Raw genomic sequence first — 18,201 nt, forward strand, 5'->3', positions numbered from 1 at the left:
ATGAAATTTTATGTCTCTCAGAATATTGGAAAGTGATGTTACAAGTTTAATTAAGAAGATAAATATTAATTTCTTTCTATCCCTTTAATGTATAAATGACTAATGTTTTCAATTAAGTGGTAAATGTAAGATTTCTTTGGACCAGTTCACTTCATTGTGTAAGTAAGTCAGACTTAGTAGATGTACATTTTCTGAAAGGTTTCCTCACAGAGAAACAGTAGTGGAAAGTTGAAACCAAGAGGCAAGCCCCTTAAGGAGTCTTCCTCCTGTATTTGTCCTCTCCATTCACTGTTGAATTATTGTCAGGCTAGTGCAGTGTTGCAGTTGGATTACAATTTGACTAGAATAAATTATTTAACATCTAGCAATTATTTCACTTCCTGTCTTTAAAAAATTATTAGCTTTAAAAGTTGGCTCATTTACTAGTTAGTTTAACTAATTTCTACTATCTAAAATAAATTAATACATGTAAATGTAAGAAATCCTTAGACTCAGGTAAATAGTTCTCTAAAATGCACTTAATGGCTTTTGTTTTGTTTTGATATTCTTCAGCAGCCTTTAATACAGTGTTACCACTAGGAAACAAGTAGATTATTGTTACTTTACTCTTAAGCTATAATTTTAAAATATGGTTGGCTCAAGATGGATATTAAAAAATAGACTTTTAAGAGCTAGAGAGATGGTTCAGTGGTTAAGAGCACTGGTTGCTCTTTCAGAGGTTCTGGGTTCCGTACCCAGAACCGTCATGGTGGCTCACACCCATCTGTAACTCTAGTCCCAGGGGATCTGATGCTTTCTTCTGGCCTCCAAGGGTCTAAGGCATTCAAGTGGTGCACATACATACATCTAAACAAAACACTCATACACATAAAATAAACAAGTCTTTATGTATTCATATACTTTTATGCAAAAATGCTTAAAATTTGTACATGTATCTTTGTTTTTTAAAATAAAGTTGTTTAAAAAATGTAACTGTATGTCAAGTTGACAGTAGGTTGACTTGTGATGACTAGCCTTTGTTGTCAATTTTACTACATCTGGAATCAAATAAAACCCAAGCAGCTGGGAACAAAATAATATTTCTTATAGAAAATAAAGTATAGTTGGGTAATTCTCAAGATCAAAAAACTATAATTCTTTTCTGAGTTAATTATTTTAATTCTTATAATTATTATTTATTAACATTCCATATAATTTAATTATCTGGAACTATGAAAAGGTGGTAGAGAGTAAGGGCCAGTAGTAAAGGGTAGCAGGACACAAAAGAGATTGTCCAGTATGTATCCGTGGTACCCAAGTGTGACCTGAAAGAGAAATCAAGCAAAGTACATTTTACATTGCACTGGTTAAAATAGAAAGAGATGTATGAAGCAGATGAAGCAGGGTATGTGGACACCAGTCTACAAAACAGACTTGTCAGGACAGTGTGCAGAAGGGGAAATGAGAGGGGCTGTTCAGGAAAGACCAAGTCAGTCTACAGCCAAAACCCTGTTGGGGTGAAAACCAAACACAGCAAAGCAAAAACCGGGAAATGAAGATGGTGGTAACACCAATGAGATACTTACTAAAGCCTCTTTGAAGAAAAGGATATGTGGGAAGATTCTGCTGTTAAAAATGAAATCTCAGACTGGAGAGATGGCTTAGTGGTTCATAACACTGACTACTCTTCCAGAGGTCCTGAATTCAATTCACATGGTGGCTCATAACCATCTGTAATGGGATCTCATGCCCTCCTCTGGTGTATCTGAAGCCCTATTTATAATAACCAGAAGCTGGAAAGAACCCAGATGTCCTTCAGTAGATGAATGGATACAAAAATTGTGGTACATTTACACAATGGAGTACTACTCAGCTATCAGAAACAATGACTTTATGAAATTTTTAAGAAAATGGATGCATCAAGAGAATATCATCCTGAGTGAGATAACCCAGTCACAAAAGAACAGATATAATATGCAGTCACCGATAATTGGATACTAACCCCAGAAAGCTCTGAACACCCCAGAAACAACTCACAGACCATATGAAGTTCAAGGGAATAAAAAGAAGAAAATGAAAACCCATTATGCTTAATCTTTACCCACCAAGAAAACTTTGACTATTTCCAGGTTACATCTTGATTTTACATGTACTTTATGCTCATTGTAACTAGTAAGATCTTAATGCACACTATGAAACCTTTAAAAAAAACCAAGTACTGACAAAAATGTATTTGTATACTTTTATGCAAAAATGCTTAAAATCTGTACATTTATCTTTGTTTTTAAAAGTAAAGTTCAATTTAAAAAAGAAAAAAAAATCTCAGGAAAGTGAAATACAAAGGACTACGGTGCTGAAGTTGTGGCAGGGAAAAGTTATTCCCATGTAGTATTGAGTACTCATCTACTGACAGATGTGTACTGACATATAGAGAAAGCCCTGTAGAGTAGACTCATGTCTAGGTTTATAGGACACCAAGTCAGCTGGGTATTTCTGTACATTAGAATGACGTTGGTCGGTTCACCTCTGAATGAGAAGAGCTATGTATGTTTGATAATTTCATGAGTTTTCCTAGTACCTGGTGAGGAAATCTGCATCTTTGGTGAATGACAGTGATTAAGAAGCAGTCATTCCTGAACTGTTGGGAAACAAGTGTGAGGGACATTCATCTCTAAAACGCCATCTTTGTTCTTAGTCATTTTATATGCAAATGGTGGGCTTTGAGTGTATTGGTGTTTAGCAAAATATTAATATTTTCTATCTTTTAAAATTCCATATATAAAATTTTCAGTGGATGTCTGGGCTGATTCCATATCTTGGCCTTTATTGTAGAGCCATATATACATAGTAAATGAGATATTCATGTATCTTTGTTGTATACTTAGAGTCTTTTCAGAAATGGAGAAAACAAAATGGGCCACTTCTCCTTGTAACTGTTCTTACATTATTTTCATTCAAAGTTACTACCAGTATAGTCAACTAAATACATCAAAGAGATACTCTATAGAATATTTTATTGTCTAGTGGACAGAGCTGCTTTTAATTATTAGTGGGACTGTTATTTCACATTTTACACTTTATAATATAAAGAATAAAGTTGCTTGGAACATACTCTACAAACAGAAATAGCTTACCATATACAAGACCCTAGGATCAATCCTTTGCCCTGAAAATGAAGACACAATTTATGCAACAATATAATACTTATATAATATTAGTACTTCTTACGATAAAATGCTCTAGAAACACTGGGAAGTATTAAAATTTAAATGTGCAACAATTTGTGTACCTTTTATCTTATATTTCATTTTCTAAAAACTGTACTTAAATTTTTTTGGACAATATTATTTCTCCTTTGCAGTTCTTCCAAGATTTTTATCACATCCCAACCCATCCAACTTCATGTTCACCCCTCCATGCCCTCTCTCAAACAACCCCCCCCCCAAGAACTAGGACAAACAACAACAAAATTAAAATTGAAACAGATAAGCAAATGAAAAAAGAAAAGAGAAAGCAAGTAAGATTTTAAAAGAATAACAAAACACACATACACAACAGTGTCTGTTTTTGTGTTTTCCACCTGGGCGTGGGCCTGCCCTGGAGTGTCGTTAATTTACAAGTAACACTCTATTTAAAAAAAAAAAAAAAAACAAAACAAAACTGGTTTTCCCTTTTCTAGCTGATATCAATTACAAATAGCTTTTTGTTAAGGGTTGTGTCTGCTTCCCCTTATCAGTGCTGGGGTATTGTCTGATTTGAACCGTTCGATGTGTGCAGGTCTTGTATGTGTTTTCATGGTCTCTGTGAGTTCATATGTCTTTTTGCCTTAGTGTGTCTGGGAGACACTTTCCTTGGTAATCTCTTCACCTCGTTTTACGCATAGATTTTTGATATTTGAGAAGAGGTTGATAAAGACATCGAATGTAGGCTGAATCCACCAAAGTCTCTTACTTTGTACAATGTGTAGTTGTGAATCTCTTTGTTAATTATTATCAACTGCAAGAAGCAGCTTCCCTGATGACAGATAAATCCTGTACTGATCTATGGCATATCAATATTTCATTAGGAATCCTCTTATTGATGGGATCTTTTAGCAAATAAAATGATTAGATTTTCCCTTGGGCCTAGGACCTATCTTATCTGTTCTTAGCAACTTTAACAGTGTCATCTAGGGGTTCCATTCATCAAGGGGAGATGGGAGAGGAGTCAAGAGAGGAAGTTGGGCTGGAATAACTTAGTACGAAATACATATCTGTTTAAACATGTTTCAGACTAGCCCCCTGGTACGTTCTTAGTTGTACACATGTCAGAGAGGAAATGATTGGCTCCCATTTCCTCTTCATACTTTTTATTAATCAAAGCTTCCCTATGAACTCTAACATGGCTAGATTTTCTTTAAATATTTTTGTTTTACAGGAAGCTGTGTGATTTAATAGAAATAATTTAGAGAATTGGGTTGCCTACTTGAGCAGCTTATGAGTTGAAATTCAGCAAATGGTTTTGACCTTTAAGAGCTGGTAAATTTCTGAATATTTTCAAAAGAAACTTTAAATGAGCATTAACCAGAATGGGATACTTTAGGCATCAGCAGAGGCAAATGTATGCCTACATTTTTGTTAGAGAATTTTTTTATATATACAGGCATCTTGATAACCATCTGCTTGAATGTCATAGTATTAATGTGAGCATAAATTATAAAACACCACTTTTTCTAAGTTGTCAACTTGATCAGTAGTAACTCTTAGCATTGCAGAAAGACAAAAATTCTTTCTATCAATAACAAACTAATGTCTACATAGTTTTGAAAACAGACCCTTAAAATGGAGCCTGTATTGCCACCTATTACTTGACATTTATATTATCTCTTACTAAGGAAATTTCTGGACATTCGTTGAGGTTCATTGAGATTATTAATTTAGAAAGTCTTTTCCAGAGAGTGTTTAAAAAAATGAGTAATAATTCTGTTTAGATGTTTTTAGTTACATTTATTTTTGGGAGTAAATATTTTTGAAACTATGAGTCTAATGAAATTAAGCTCTTCATATGGCTGTGATTTCTATAGGTCTAATCTTGGTTTGTTTTTCATACTCATGTATTCACTCATTGCATTTCTTAGGAGGTTCTATGAAGATGGAGCCATTGTCTTGGGTGAAGAAGCAAACATGCTTGCTGGAATGCTGCTTGGACTCAACGCTATTGACTTCAGGTACTCACTGGTCAACTAAATGATTATACCCAGTAGTTTCTATTTATGAGTTTTCTTTTTCTAAGTATAACATAGTTGGACTTTAGTATTTGATTTTTATCACTTTCAAACTCAGTGGTCCTCCTCTCAAGCTGACGGAATGGAGAGAGTAGACTGTGTTTTTCTAGCAGCAAGATTCTGCTGACAGAAAGGGAGACCTCTGGATCTCACTCTTAGTATTTTCAGCTATTGCTTTAAAATGTTAAGAAATAGATTGGAAGCAAATTTAAGCAAGCAAAATTCTCCTTTTTCCATGTCTAGATAGAGAAAATTCTGGGAGGATGTCCTAGGTACACTTATTGAATTATTAATATTAATTTAAAATATGAAATATTGTTAAATTTCCTTGTTATTTTCAGTGATATTAGTTTTAGACCTATAACAAGTGCTAAAAATGTTTATAGTTAAGTTACTTTGTAGATTCTGAAAACATAATTTTGTATTCAATATATATCAAATTATATGTTATATTAAAAGTAAAAAGTTGTAAGAGAACTCAAAGATAAAGATGAAGGAAAATATTATTATAAATAGAATCATTTGGAAATCCAACAATAGTAACCAAACAAGACCAATATGACTTTCGGGTTTTGACTTAATAATTATTTGACTTTAAATTTCTGTAATTTTAAGGGAGGTTACCCTTTTCCAGTTACTCATATTTTCTTCGAAATATTTGTCATTTCATAGGTTTGGATTTCTCCTATTTGTGATTTAATATACTGGTACTAGCTTAATTTTGGGATGAGCATCATAGAGTCTGAAGGTTGTCTCTAAGTCTTTTATGGCGTTTGTTTGTTATGCCTGTGTGTTTGGGCACACAAGTACCACACTGAGCATGCAGAGATCAGAGAACAACTTGAAGGATTCTGGGTTCTCCTTTTACCATGTGGGTCCTGAGGATTGAATTCAGGTCACTGGGATTGGAGGCAGGCGCTTTTACTCACGGAACCATTGTGCCAGCCTGAAGACTGTAGGTGTGATCCTCCACTGTTGCTAACCCGTTATATAGGGCACCCTATCATCTTACCCTTTATGTCCATGTTTTATGTCTTTGACCTTTTCTCTTTTAAAAATTTTACTTCCTATTCAGACCACAAAATTCCATGTTTGGCCACTCATGGCCATATCATGGTGCAAAATACATATAGTCTAACTTTTAAAGTTTCCACAGTCTTTTAACCGTCCTAACAATGTTCAGAAATCTCAAGATTGTGTCTTCTCTGTCTTAAGACAGTCTTTTGACTGTGGACCACTGTTAAATAAAGAAATAAATTACATACTTCTAGCATACAGTCATACTATCCCATTCTAAAAGGGAAGAATGTAAGCATACTGACATTAGTCCAAAGCAGGAACTTCAGCAGGCAAGCACCAAATTCTGTAGCTCCATGTCCAGTGTCTGTGGCTTCAGTTTCCAAGGGCGTATGAGTCCTTCATACACCACACAGCATACAATAGGTGCCACTCTCTTGGGCTGTTTTCACTTCTAGTCTGCAGCAATCCTCAAATATATTTCCTGGTCCTGATATATTCAGCATCTTAGAGTCTACATTATAACCTTGCCTTACCTTCACAGCTTTATGCAATGGCCTCCTAGGGCCTCTTTGCAAGGGACTCCAGCATGTCACACGGTCACACATTGCCTACCAGCCTCAGCTTTCTGAATTCTTGGGTACAGAGTCTCTGATCCCCTCAAACTTGCATCTCATATACCGTCACCTGAAACTCCCTGGAAGGTCTGCCTCCAGTTTGGGGTAGAGCCTGGTTTCCTGGAACTGTAGTTGTAGTAGATTCTGTATGCTGAAACTGGTTATCCACACGGAAACTAAGCAGAGAAATAGTGAAACCAACAGACATTGTGAATCAAGTGGACCTCACAGATATCTATGGAACATTTCTTCCAAACACAAAAGAATATTCCTACTTCTTTGCACCTCATGGAATTGTCTACAAAATTAATCATATACTTAGCCACACAACCATCCTTGCACATAGAAGAAAATTGCAATAATCCCTGTATGTTTTTAGATCACCATGGAATAAAGCTAGATTTAACAACAACAGAACCAACAGAAAGCCTACACACTCATGGAAACAGAAAGCCTGTCTGTTCATGACCACTGAGTTAAGGAAGAAATACAAAATGAAATTAAAGACTTTCTAGAATTCAATGAAAATGAATGCAGAACATAGCCAAATGTATAGGACACAATGAAAGCCCAGCTAAGAGGAAAGTGTGTAGGACTACGTGGCTTTATAACGAATTTGGAGAGATCCCATACTGGCAACTTGCAAGTACACACAAGAGTAATAAAGGGCAGGAACTAATTAAAACCAAGGCTGAATTCAATAAATTAGGAAACTACAAAGAAAAATAATTCCTATAGAGTTGCTTTCCAAGAGCATGAAATCTGCCAGGCTCCCTCTTTCAGAGCCTTTGGTGTGCAGAATCTTGTTCTTGGGGTACCTTTCTTGTTGCTCTGGTGCAGAGCAGAAGGCTTTTTCTTACTGGTGCTGATCTCTCTAGCAATTAGCCTTCTTAAGTCTTGACTGAAACCTTAAGCTTCCTAATGCTCTTTTCCTCTCCAAACTGCACATTTCCCTGCCTCAGTACCTGTGTTTCCTTTTCCTTGTAGAACTGAATAAGCTCAATTAATAATAATCATGCCACTCCACTAAATGCTGTACTTTCTTGAAATTTCTTCTGCCAAGGAAATTAGTTTGATACCTTTAAGTTCGGTCTCATGTAAGTTCTCAGAATATAAGCCAAATGCGGATATTTTGCCAAAATAACATATCCATGATAGAATCTTTGTTTTTCTCTGAACCTCTTTAGCTGGGTCTCTACTGTCCAAGTTTCTCTGGTTTGCTATTATCAGGTTATATTGTTGTCTTTCAGGGTTCCATCAGAATGTCCTATTAAGCTCTGCTTACATTTAATGGCTTTCCAGCTCAAATTTCTAAAATCGTACACATTCCTTCTGTATAATAAAGGCCTGAAATTCCATGGTCTGGTTTACCACAATAATGACGCATTTCTATTTATGTATTGGCCCTTTTGTGTTGCTGTGATAAAACTCTGACATAAACAATTTGAGAGAAGGCATTTGTTTTGATCTGTAGTTTCAGAGGGTTAGAATCCATTGTAGCAGGGAAGACATAGCAGTAGGGAAGACAGACATGGTGACAGGAAACTAACATATCATCTCAGAAAGCAGAGTGAGAACATCAAGTGGGGCTACGGTAGAAAAGTGAAATGCCCTAGAGCGGGGAGGGGGAACGTCTAGAGCCCATCTACAGTAGAAAGACATCAAGAGGAGGGATGGGGTTGCCATCCCACAGTCAGAACTCTGAACCATAACTGTTCCTGTCTGAAAGAACTGCAGAGACAAAATGGAGAAGAGCCTGAGGAAAGGAGGTCCTGTGACAGGTCCAAATTAGGATCCAGCATAAGGGGAGGGCCTAAGGCCTGACACCATCACTGAGGCTCTGGAGCACTCACAAAAAGGGACCTGTCATGACAACCCTCCGAAAGACCCAACAAGCAGCTGAAAGAGTCAGATGCAGATATTTGCACCCAACCAATGGACAGAAGTGGGTAACACCTGTGGTTGAATTAGGGAAAAGCTGGAAGAAGCTGAGGAGGAGGGCGACCCTGTAGGAGGACCAGCAGTCTCAATTAACCTGGACCCCTGAGATTTCTTAGATACTGGGCCACCAACCAGACAGCATACACGAGCTGATATGAGGCCCCCAACACATACATACACAGCAGAGGACGGCCGGGCCTGGATTCAGTCAGAGAAGATGCACCTAACCCTCAAGAGACTGAAGGACCCAAGGGAGTGGGGAGGTCTGGTGAGGGGGTAGGGGGAGTGGGGACATCCTCATGGAGCCAGGAGGGGGGAGGGGTGGTCAGCTGGAGGAGGTATGGGATGCTAAACAGTCAGAGGGTGGACTGGGAGATAAAATCTGGACTGTAAAAAAAGATTAAATAAAATTATAAAGAAAAGAAAGTAAAAACCCTCACTGACAGATTCCTCCATCAAGACTCCACCTTTGAAGGATTCTATAACCATCTCAAGCTTTCCCATTGGCAACAAGTGTTTAAAATAGCCTGTACTTATATTTAAACCACAACGTGTGTGTGTGTGTGTGTGTGTGTGTGTGTGTGTGTGTGTGTGTGTGTGTGTACGTGTACAGAGGTCAGGGAACCTTTATGGAGTTTCTTCTTTCCTTCCACCTTTATATGAGATCCAAAGAATGAACTATAGTCACCAGGCTTTTGCAGCAGTGTTTTTGCCTGCCGAGGCATCTCACCGGTTTTTGTCCACTGACACTGTGTGATGAGTAAGAAAGCAAATGCCTTAGCATATATTAGTAATGTTTCTGAAACCAAAGGAAAGCTCATATAAAGTGACGCTGCTTTAATTTTGTTCCTATTCAAGCCTGAAAGCAAATGCATGCATTTGTGTAAGTGTGTTAAAAGGAATATTTTAACAGTCAAACTTTGAAACAAAATTAGAAGGGTAAAATTCATAGGTGATTTCTTTTCCTCTGAAATATTTTTATAGGTTTTTCTACATTTATATTTTTGGGGGATTTGGTTTGCATTGTTGCTGCTGCTGCTGATGCTGCTGTTTTAGTTGTTTTAAGATAGTTTTATATAAAACTTGAATAATGTATGCATCACTACACACAAATTTTTAGCAACAGTAATCATAAACCAAATACCTTTTCATCTTTTTTGTACATGTTATACAAAAATAGAGATTGCTGGATTAGGGTTAAGATATTTAGATTTCCTTTATTGGCATTATGATCATCACAGAATGCCCTTGGGCAAGTTGCTTAATACTTTTCTTGGTCTTGTGATCTCAGAAGATAATTAGAGATTCGAGGATTTTCAGCACCGCTTAGAAATCTAATTTCAAGTCTTTTCACTTATTTGGATAGTTTAGAAATTTTTGTTTGCTAATCAATCAGACTTTTATAGGAGATATACAGTGTTACCTGAGTCTGTGTATTTAAACATGGAAGACAAATCTTTTGAACATACTCTGGTGATATTTTGATTGTCCATTAAAAATCAACATATTGCTAAATAAAAAATGTGGCTTAGAATGTGTGGTGGTTTGAATAATAGGAGTTCCAATAGGCTCATGTATTTGAATTCTTAGTCACCAGGGGAGTTGATCTGTTTGAAAGGATTAGAAGGCTGAGGAGGTGGAGTTTTGTTGGAGTAGGTATGGCCTTATTGGAGGGAGTATTTTTTTTTTATTGGATATTCTCTGTATTTACATTTCAGATGTTATCTCCTTTCCCCTACTCTCGGCCCCCCCCCCCCCCCCCGTGAAGGTGCTCCCTCTCCCAGCCACCAGCCACCTTCTCCTACATCAGCACTTTGGCATTCCCCTACACTGGGAAAACTAGCTTTCTCTGGACCAAAGGCCTGTCCTCCCATTGATGCCAGACAATGTCATCCTCTGCTACATACGCAACTGGAGCCGTGGGTCTCTCCATGTGTAGGGAGTGTGTTTTGAGGTTCAAAATCCCATGCCATGCCCAGTTTCTGTCTCTCTGTGTCTTTCTGCCCCTCCCTCCCTTCCTCCCCCGCCCTCTCGTTCTCTGCATCCCCTACCTCTGCTTATGGGTCAGGATGTAGCTCTCCCTGCTTCTTCAGCAGCATACCACCGTGTGCCTCCTGATAATGGCCTCTACAACTGTAAGCAAGCCCCCAATTAAATGCCTTCTTATTGGTAAGAGTTGCTGTGGTCTTGACATCTGTTTGTGGCAGCAGACAGTGATTAAAACAGATTGATTTCTCAGTGAGTTTTACTTTTGCATTATGAAACATTATGTAATAATATACTAACTTGAATAATGTTTGTCATTGCTATAAAATAGAACATTTGAGGTACCTATTCGTAATAAGTAACAATTGAATTATGAAAAAAAAATTCCTGTGCAATTGTAACTCTACTATTTATATACTAATATGAGTGTTTGTCTGCTTTCTTAGCTTCTGCCTAAAGGGAGAAGGATTGGATGGCACCTTTCCTGCTGTGATAGACTATACACCGTATTTGAAGTTTGAGCAAAGGTACTTGCCATTTTGAAAAGTTGTTAAAATCTTTATTATAATTTAATGCTTTGGACAAGTTTTACCTGATTTAAACTTTGTATGCAACATTCATTTCTTACCAGATTCTATTAGTTAGAACTAGAAGATGGCTTAGTGAATAAAGTGCTTTGCAAGTATGAGTTTCTAACTCAGTATCAGTAAAACTCATGTGGAAGATAGCCATGGTGGAGTGGGTATGTAACAGGACAGTTAAAGGAAGGTGGTTCCCCAGAACTCAGCATAGGGAAGTCCAGCTGAACTAGTGAGCTGCAGAGTCAAGAAAGAGACCGAGTCTCAAAATATAAGGTGGAGTACCATCGAGACGCCCAAAGTTGACTTCTGTGCAGGTGCGCACGTGTGCACGAGTGTATGTGCGCACACACATACATACGGGGTGGGGAAGACATTGAGAGATTATTAGTGCAACTTCTAGCAACTTCTAATTGTATTTTCAATATTTATGAAAATGCACATTTTTTATCTTAACCTCAGTGTGTAGCTTAAATAAAAACACGTATTTACATTACTGTAGTAATTGTAAAAGAATAGCAGTTATCCCTGTTCTGAAATAATCCACTAAAACTTCAGAACTGATGGGGTGTAGTATATGATGTAGTGTAGCTTGCCCACTGATGGGGTGTAGTATATGATGTAGTCCAGCCTGCCCACTGATGGGGTGTAGTATATGATGTAGTATAGCCTGCCCACTGATGGGGTGTAGTATATGATGTAGTCCAGCCTGCCCACTGATGGGGTATAGTATATGATGTAGTGTAGCCTGCCTACTGATGGGGTGTAGTATATGATGTAGTGTAGCCTGCCCACTGATGGGGTGTAGTATATGATGTAGTGTAGCTTGCCCACTGATGGGGTGTAGTATATGATGTAGTCCAGCCTGCCCACTGATGGGGTGTAGTATATGATGTAGTGTAGCCTGCCCACTGCTTTTAGTTTCACATCTCTCAGTTTTCCTTCCTGGGCTCCCAGCTGCCTGTCACACACGCCTCCCTTCTAAAGACTGAACTTCTGACTCTGGCAAATGATGAATGGTTTCCTCACAGGTCAGTTCACAGATTCCAGGTGGTGTGCTCAGAGCACAGTTGAGAATGCTGGCCCCACCTCAGAGCTGTCCTTTGTAGGGTTGAGCCATGGATGTTACTCTTGGATTCATGGGTATTGTTGTGATTACTGCCCATCCCTTGTGAGATTCATCTGTTTGTCTTGTTGGTATTCTGCTTGGAATCTGAGTCAACATTCTCCTGCAGACTCTGGATTCAATCAAGTTTCTCTCTCACTGAGTTCTTACTCAGTTTCTTCCACTCAAACTAGACGTATTTTGTGAGCCTGGTTTTAGTGTATGGTTCTGTGACATTGCTCGGAGTTTATTGAAAGTGCAGTTCATAGAGGGTTTCTGGTCATTAGATTGCTCACTTAACAGTGGCAGTCTTTTTTAAATGTCCCAGACATGGCTGCGCTGTGTCTTCCTGCAGGGAGAAGCCCCTTGACAGTGCTACTGCCAGGTTCCTTCTGACTCCTCCCTCTCTTCCTTCTTAGGGGATGCCTGTGGCACTCTGTGCCTCTATTACCAACCCCTCTTCACAGTAGGAGAACCCCCAAATTTATCCCAGGGATCTTAATCTTTAAGAACATCTGCATTAGTTACTTTCTTGTTTTTATGGCTAAATATCTGACTTAAACTGCTCTTTGCTATAACATTAACCATTCTTCTCCCTAAGTGCAGTGCTGCACATTTAATGATCCCAGTAAGTGGCCAACTGAGGTCGGATGAGCTCAAATTCAGGGCCAGCCTGAATGCTATAGCAGGACAAAAACAAAACAAAGCAAAAACCCACATTTTTTGACTTAAACAAAAGAGGAAAGGTGTGTGGCTGTAAGTTTTAGAAGGTCCATCGTGTTGCCCTTTGGTGTCATCCTCTTGGGAAGAACCTCATGGTGACAGAGCCACTCCTCACTACAGCACAGAAGAAGCAGAGAGAGGAAACAGGGAGTGGTATAACCTTCGAAAACATGCTCTCAGGAACCTCCCCCTATAGCTATGCACCCCTCCCGAGGTGCCTGCCTCCTCCAGAAGCACTTCTGCCAGCTTCTCAGCTAGAGCCCAACACCAGAGTGTGTGTGGATACCTCACGTTGAAGCCATGATGCTGTGAATCTTGCATCCACAGTGCTGCTTTTAGGTTAGAGGGTAACATATATTCACTGAGGAAATCAAAATACAGAAAGGTAGAAAGAATGACTCTGTCACCGATTACCCTCAAGAAATAGCTGTTAGAAGAATTTCCAGTTTTTTCTAGGCACAAACATATTTTCCTTAATATAAATGCAAATAATGCACACGCACATTGTTTTCTCCCTTTAAAACCATATGAGAACAGTTTTACATGCCCTGAACCGTCCTTCTATAGAAGCATTGACTACATCGCAAGCATTTCAGTAGTTGTACTTGCCCCTTAGACTTTTAGAGTATGCTCATTTATTAATTACTGCATGCAGTTTTATAGCGAACGAGTTTACAAATATTTTAAACATTTTATACATAAATGAGATTTTTCTTTTACATAAAAAGAATTCCTAACAAAGTGTAAAAGGCTTTTCTATACCGTCCTTTGCTTTGAATATGACACAGAGAACTGGTATACTTACTAAAAGCTTCAGGAACTGAGCTGGGCTACTTCTCAGCTATTCTAACTAGTCTGGCCTGACCTGCTTCCCAGCCACATGGCATTGCCTGCCATCTTGGTCTCACCCTGGTCTCCTCCTTCGCTCCTGTTCTGATGGTGACTGCCTCATGACAGGTCCCTCATGGTGACCTTTCTCCATCTGGGGACCTTTTCTTGGGATCAGAAGTGTCACCTTAACTCTCCTCCCAGCTGTAGACTGATCAGCTCAGAGGTGATGGAGAACAGTTTTTACACAACATTGAGACAGGAGATACTTGACAGTGCCAGTGTCCAGACCACATCCAGATCTCTGGGCACAGTAACCAGTATCTGAATACACAACACACAAAACTAAACACAAAAGCAACAGAGGAATTTCTGGAATAAGTAGCATGTATATTATTAAAATTTTTCAGATGTACTGTAAATGTTCTATTCAGAGAGGCCATTCAATTTCAGTATATTGGGTATATATGGGAATGCTTGCTTCTTTCCACGGAAGTATTAAAAGTAAAGCAAATTTTATAAGAGAAAATTATATTATTTTAATTGCTGGTAAAGTTGAATATTTTACAGTGTTAACCAAAATGCCTTTCTTTAAATGTAGGTATATTCTTCTGAAACTACAGTATAAAATAAACAGAAAAAAATTTAAATATATTACATATTTGATTCCGTGTTTCGAGTGAGAAAACGGTTGTTTTAATCAAACTGCTACTTGGTATCACATTATTTTTCTCACTGAGTGTAGCACTCCGCACTGTGACTCCTGCATGTGGCTGACTGAGGTAGGATGATCTCAGAATCAGGGCCATCCCAGACTGTATGTCAGAACAGCAACAGCACAAAAGCCTTTTTCTTGAATATACTCTGTGCTGAAAATTTTAATAGGTAATAATTGGTTTTCTTTTATGGTACCTTAAATCAGCTTTTCTGTTTCCCCATCAACTCTTAATACCTTCATCTCTTTATTCTGAGAGGGGGAGGTGGGGAAGAGAGAATCATTATTAATGAGGGTGGCCTGGAACTTACCCTGTACCCTAGGTTGGCCTCACAAAGGTGTGATAACAGGCTTTGGCACCATATGTGGCTTTAGGTTTTCTGCACTCATTTTCAAAAATCATTGTATACTTTTTATGTAAACATATCACATGCATATGTATGTGTGTATCTATGCATGTCATAGCATGTTTATGGGGGGCAACATGTCCGAGTCAATTTTTTTCTTGACTGTGGGCCATGGGGATTACACTCAGGTTCAGCTTCTGCAGCAAGCACAGTATCCTCTGCGCCATCTCGCTGGCCTCAGTTTTTATTTTAAATCAAAATGATTTCACCATTTTTAAATAATATTTCTCAAAGAGTAGTATTTCCACATACAGATTTCAGCATATTATTTTTCCTTAAATATTATTATTCTCTGAGGAGTAATGTTTTCACATACAGAGTTGCTGAGCCAAACCATCTGATTATAAGTATCATTAAACATCCCTTTCTACCCTACACATCCCAAGTTCTCTGTGCCCTTGCTCCTCTCAGCATGGTTAGCAAATTGTTTTCTGTGTAGTACCAGCCTTTGACCTGTGAACTAGATCTGATCCTTTCTCTTCTACTGTCTTTGTCCCAACAGTTGTTCTCACCCCTTCATTGTCCCTTCCCTTCATCCTCCCATACTTCACAGCTCCAAAGACAAACTGAAAACCAAGCTCCCTTGCTACACAATCACAACCAAGAACATTTCTGGTGGTGCAGAAATGTAGGGTTTTCTCTCCAGCAGCACATAAGCTTACAGCAGACACCCACTGAGTGTCCTGTAGCTCAGCTGACCTTCTGTGCTGTCTGCCTCCTTTCCTTCCCTGAGAATCACTCCTTCCTCCCAGATGTGAGAAAGCCTTTATCTGAAATAGAACGTTATCAGACAAGGTCAGAAAATTGCTTGATGGCCAGTTCTAATAGAAAAGGCAAGGGAGGGTTGAGGTATAACTCTAGCTTCTATTGCCTGCTTAGGAAGAGAAGTTCTGCAATAGATGAATAGAGTGAATGTGAACGAGACCAGGATGTAAGGGGGGGGAGGAAGGACAGACAGACAGACAGACAGACAGAGAAGACAGAGACATTCAATTCTGTTTTCTGAGATTTCTAGTGCCCCAGTATTAGAATCCAGCCTTTCATCTTTATTGCTCTGAAGCTGTTCCAAAGCTGCTTCAGGAGCCAAGGACAAAAGGCCAAATAACATTAACCTTATTGTTCTAATCACTTAGGAAAAAACAAGGACTATGGGAGTTATAAACCAGTAACTATGAATGCACATAAGTAAATAAGGAGGATTGGGGCACCTTTCTTCCCAATATGTAGTCTTAAATGAGGCTCCAAGGTTGTCTATCCAGAAATTCAACAACAGTATAAACAGGATACTATGTTTATCTTTGAATATCAGAACAATATTTCTAATTCTTCTGTTCTGTAGCTCCTCCTTTTATTACAGCAGCCTTTTTTTATAGTTTCTCTTGACCTATTTAAGCTTCAGTTCTCATCTCCAAACCTCCTGCTGTCAGTATCGGTGCTGACATGTTTTACCACATGAATCTAGGACTTGGTGATGAGACATGCTGTTCTCATAGATCCAGTTTCTCCTTGTTTGTCCCCCTCCCCCTTTCTTTACAAAAGAAAGTGTTTAATTAGGCTTATGACTTCAGAGGGTTCGAGTCCATGATGGCAAAGCAAAGGCATGGTAGCAGGTAAGCTGGAGCAGTAGCTGGGGCCTCACATATCATGAGAAGGAGACAAAGTGAACTCCTAAAATGGGGAGAGTCTTTTTAAATCTCAAAAACAGCCCTCAGTGATACACTTTCTCCAACAAAGCCACACTTCTCAATGCTTCCTAAATAGTTCCAACTGGAAATCAGGTATTCAAACATGAGACTGGAGGAGGAGGGCATTCTCAGTCAAACTGCCACAGTACACTTTCTCAAAAAAACAAGCAAACAAACCTCTTTCAAGAAACACTAGGTTAGGAAGGGGTGGGGGAGGGGCTATGTGGGGGTAAGTGAGAGTGGGACAGTGAACAGGATCTCAAGTAGACTAACGATTACTAGGTTAGTCCCAGCTTTCACCTAAGAGCCAGAGTACAATCTGTGGGGCACCAGGTTAGTAGGCCATTTGTCCTCTGCTCCAAGCCCCCCTTTTCCACTGTATTACTACCACTTCTCCAACATTTCTTCAATGTCCCATGTAGATTCCTGTCATTTCCCCAAATGCCAAACATGATGCTACTTTGTGTTTGCTAAGGCTGTTCCCACCACAAGGACTGATCTTTCTCACCTCCACCCAGCAAGAACCTGGAATTCTTCAACTTGCAGCCTAGTGATTCTCTTCCCGTGGTAGAGAGCATCTCATGCAGAACCCAGCCACACAGTGCATTCGTCAGGTATCCTTGGGTGGATCACAAGATTTCCCAAGGACAAGACAACAGATAGTTCCCACTCCTGCTAATGCCTTCCACGGTGAGCAAACTAAACCAAGAACACAGGGGCAAATACAGCATTATGAGCCCTCTCCTCTGTAATCACCAACTATCTAGCCATGACAGTTTTAAGGAAGGTTCCAGGATTTCCCCCTCCCTAGGCCCACACATGAAAATGACAAGTAGCTGGACCTGCCATGTTGATGTTTGTTTACCCTCAAGCCTCTTGAAAGTGTTGCAGGTTGGTGAATGAGTGAAATCATGGTTTTGCTTGTGTGCTCTCTTTCGCTAGCTTCATCAAGAGTTGCTTAGAGCTGGATCAAACGTCATGCAGACCTTCATTTTCTTAATATTTATTTATTTTTATTGGATAGTTTATGTATTTACACTTTAAATGTTATCCCCTTTCCCAGTTTCCCCTTCTCCCATCCCCCATCCCCTGCTTCTCTAAGGATGTTCCCCCTCTCATTCACTACTATGCACCCTGGCAATTCCCCTACACTGGAGAAATGAGCCTTCACAGGTCCCAGAGTGCCTCCTCCTATTGACATCAAGCCATTTTAGGGGCAGAAAGTCAACGAAGCTGCTTGTGACATTGTACAGCAAGTGGCTGACAATGGAGATACTTTGGTTGCAGGAGGCAGGAGCCAGACACCTTCACCCCTTAGTTTTTTGTGATTCTGGCTGACCAAAGCCAAATGATGTGG

The 18,201-nt window shown here is 39.1% G+C and overlaps 1 protein-coding gene across 7 annotated transcripts in view; it reads left to right on the forward strand.

The window, feature by feature from the left end:
- Nucleotides 1-18,201, forward strand: part of RUNDC3B (RUN domain containing 3B) — a gene marked incomplete at both ends in the record, with an annotated part of 109,302 nt that overhangs the window by 55,947 nt on the left and 35,154 nt on the right. For 6 of the 7 annotated variants that reach the window (XM_080936094.1, XM_080936088.1, XM_080936092.1 and 3 more), the window contains 2 exons: nucleotides 5,096-5,185; nucleotides 11,250-11,330. In XM_080936094.1, the coding sequence (XP_080792220.1) occupies nucleotides 5,096-5,185; nucleotides 11,250-11,330 (171 nt within the window). The remainder of the gene's footprint in view (nucleotides 1-5,095; nucleotides 5,186-11,249; nucleotides 11,331-18,201) is intronic. The other variant, XM_080936091.1, reaches the window with a different exon arrangement.

This window comes from Micromys minutus (assembly GCF_963924665.1).
Source record: "Micromys minutus genome assembly, chromosome: 23".
NCBI lineage: Eukaryota > Metazoa > Chordata > Mammalia > Rodentia > Muridae > Micromys > Micromys minutus.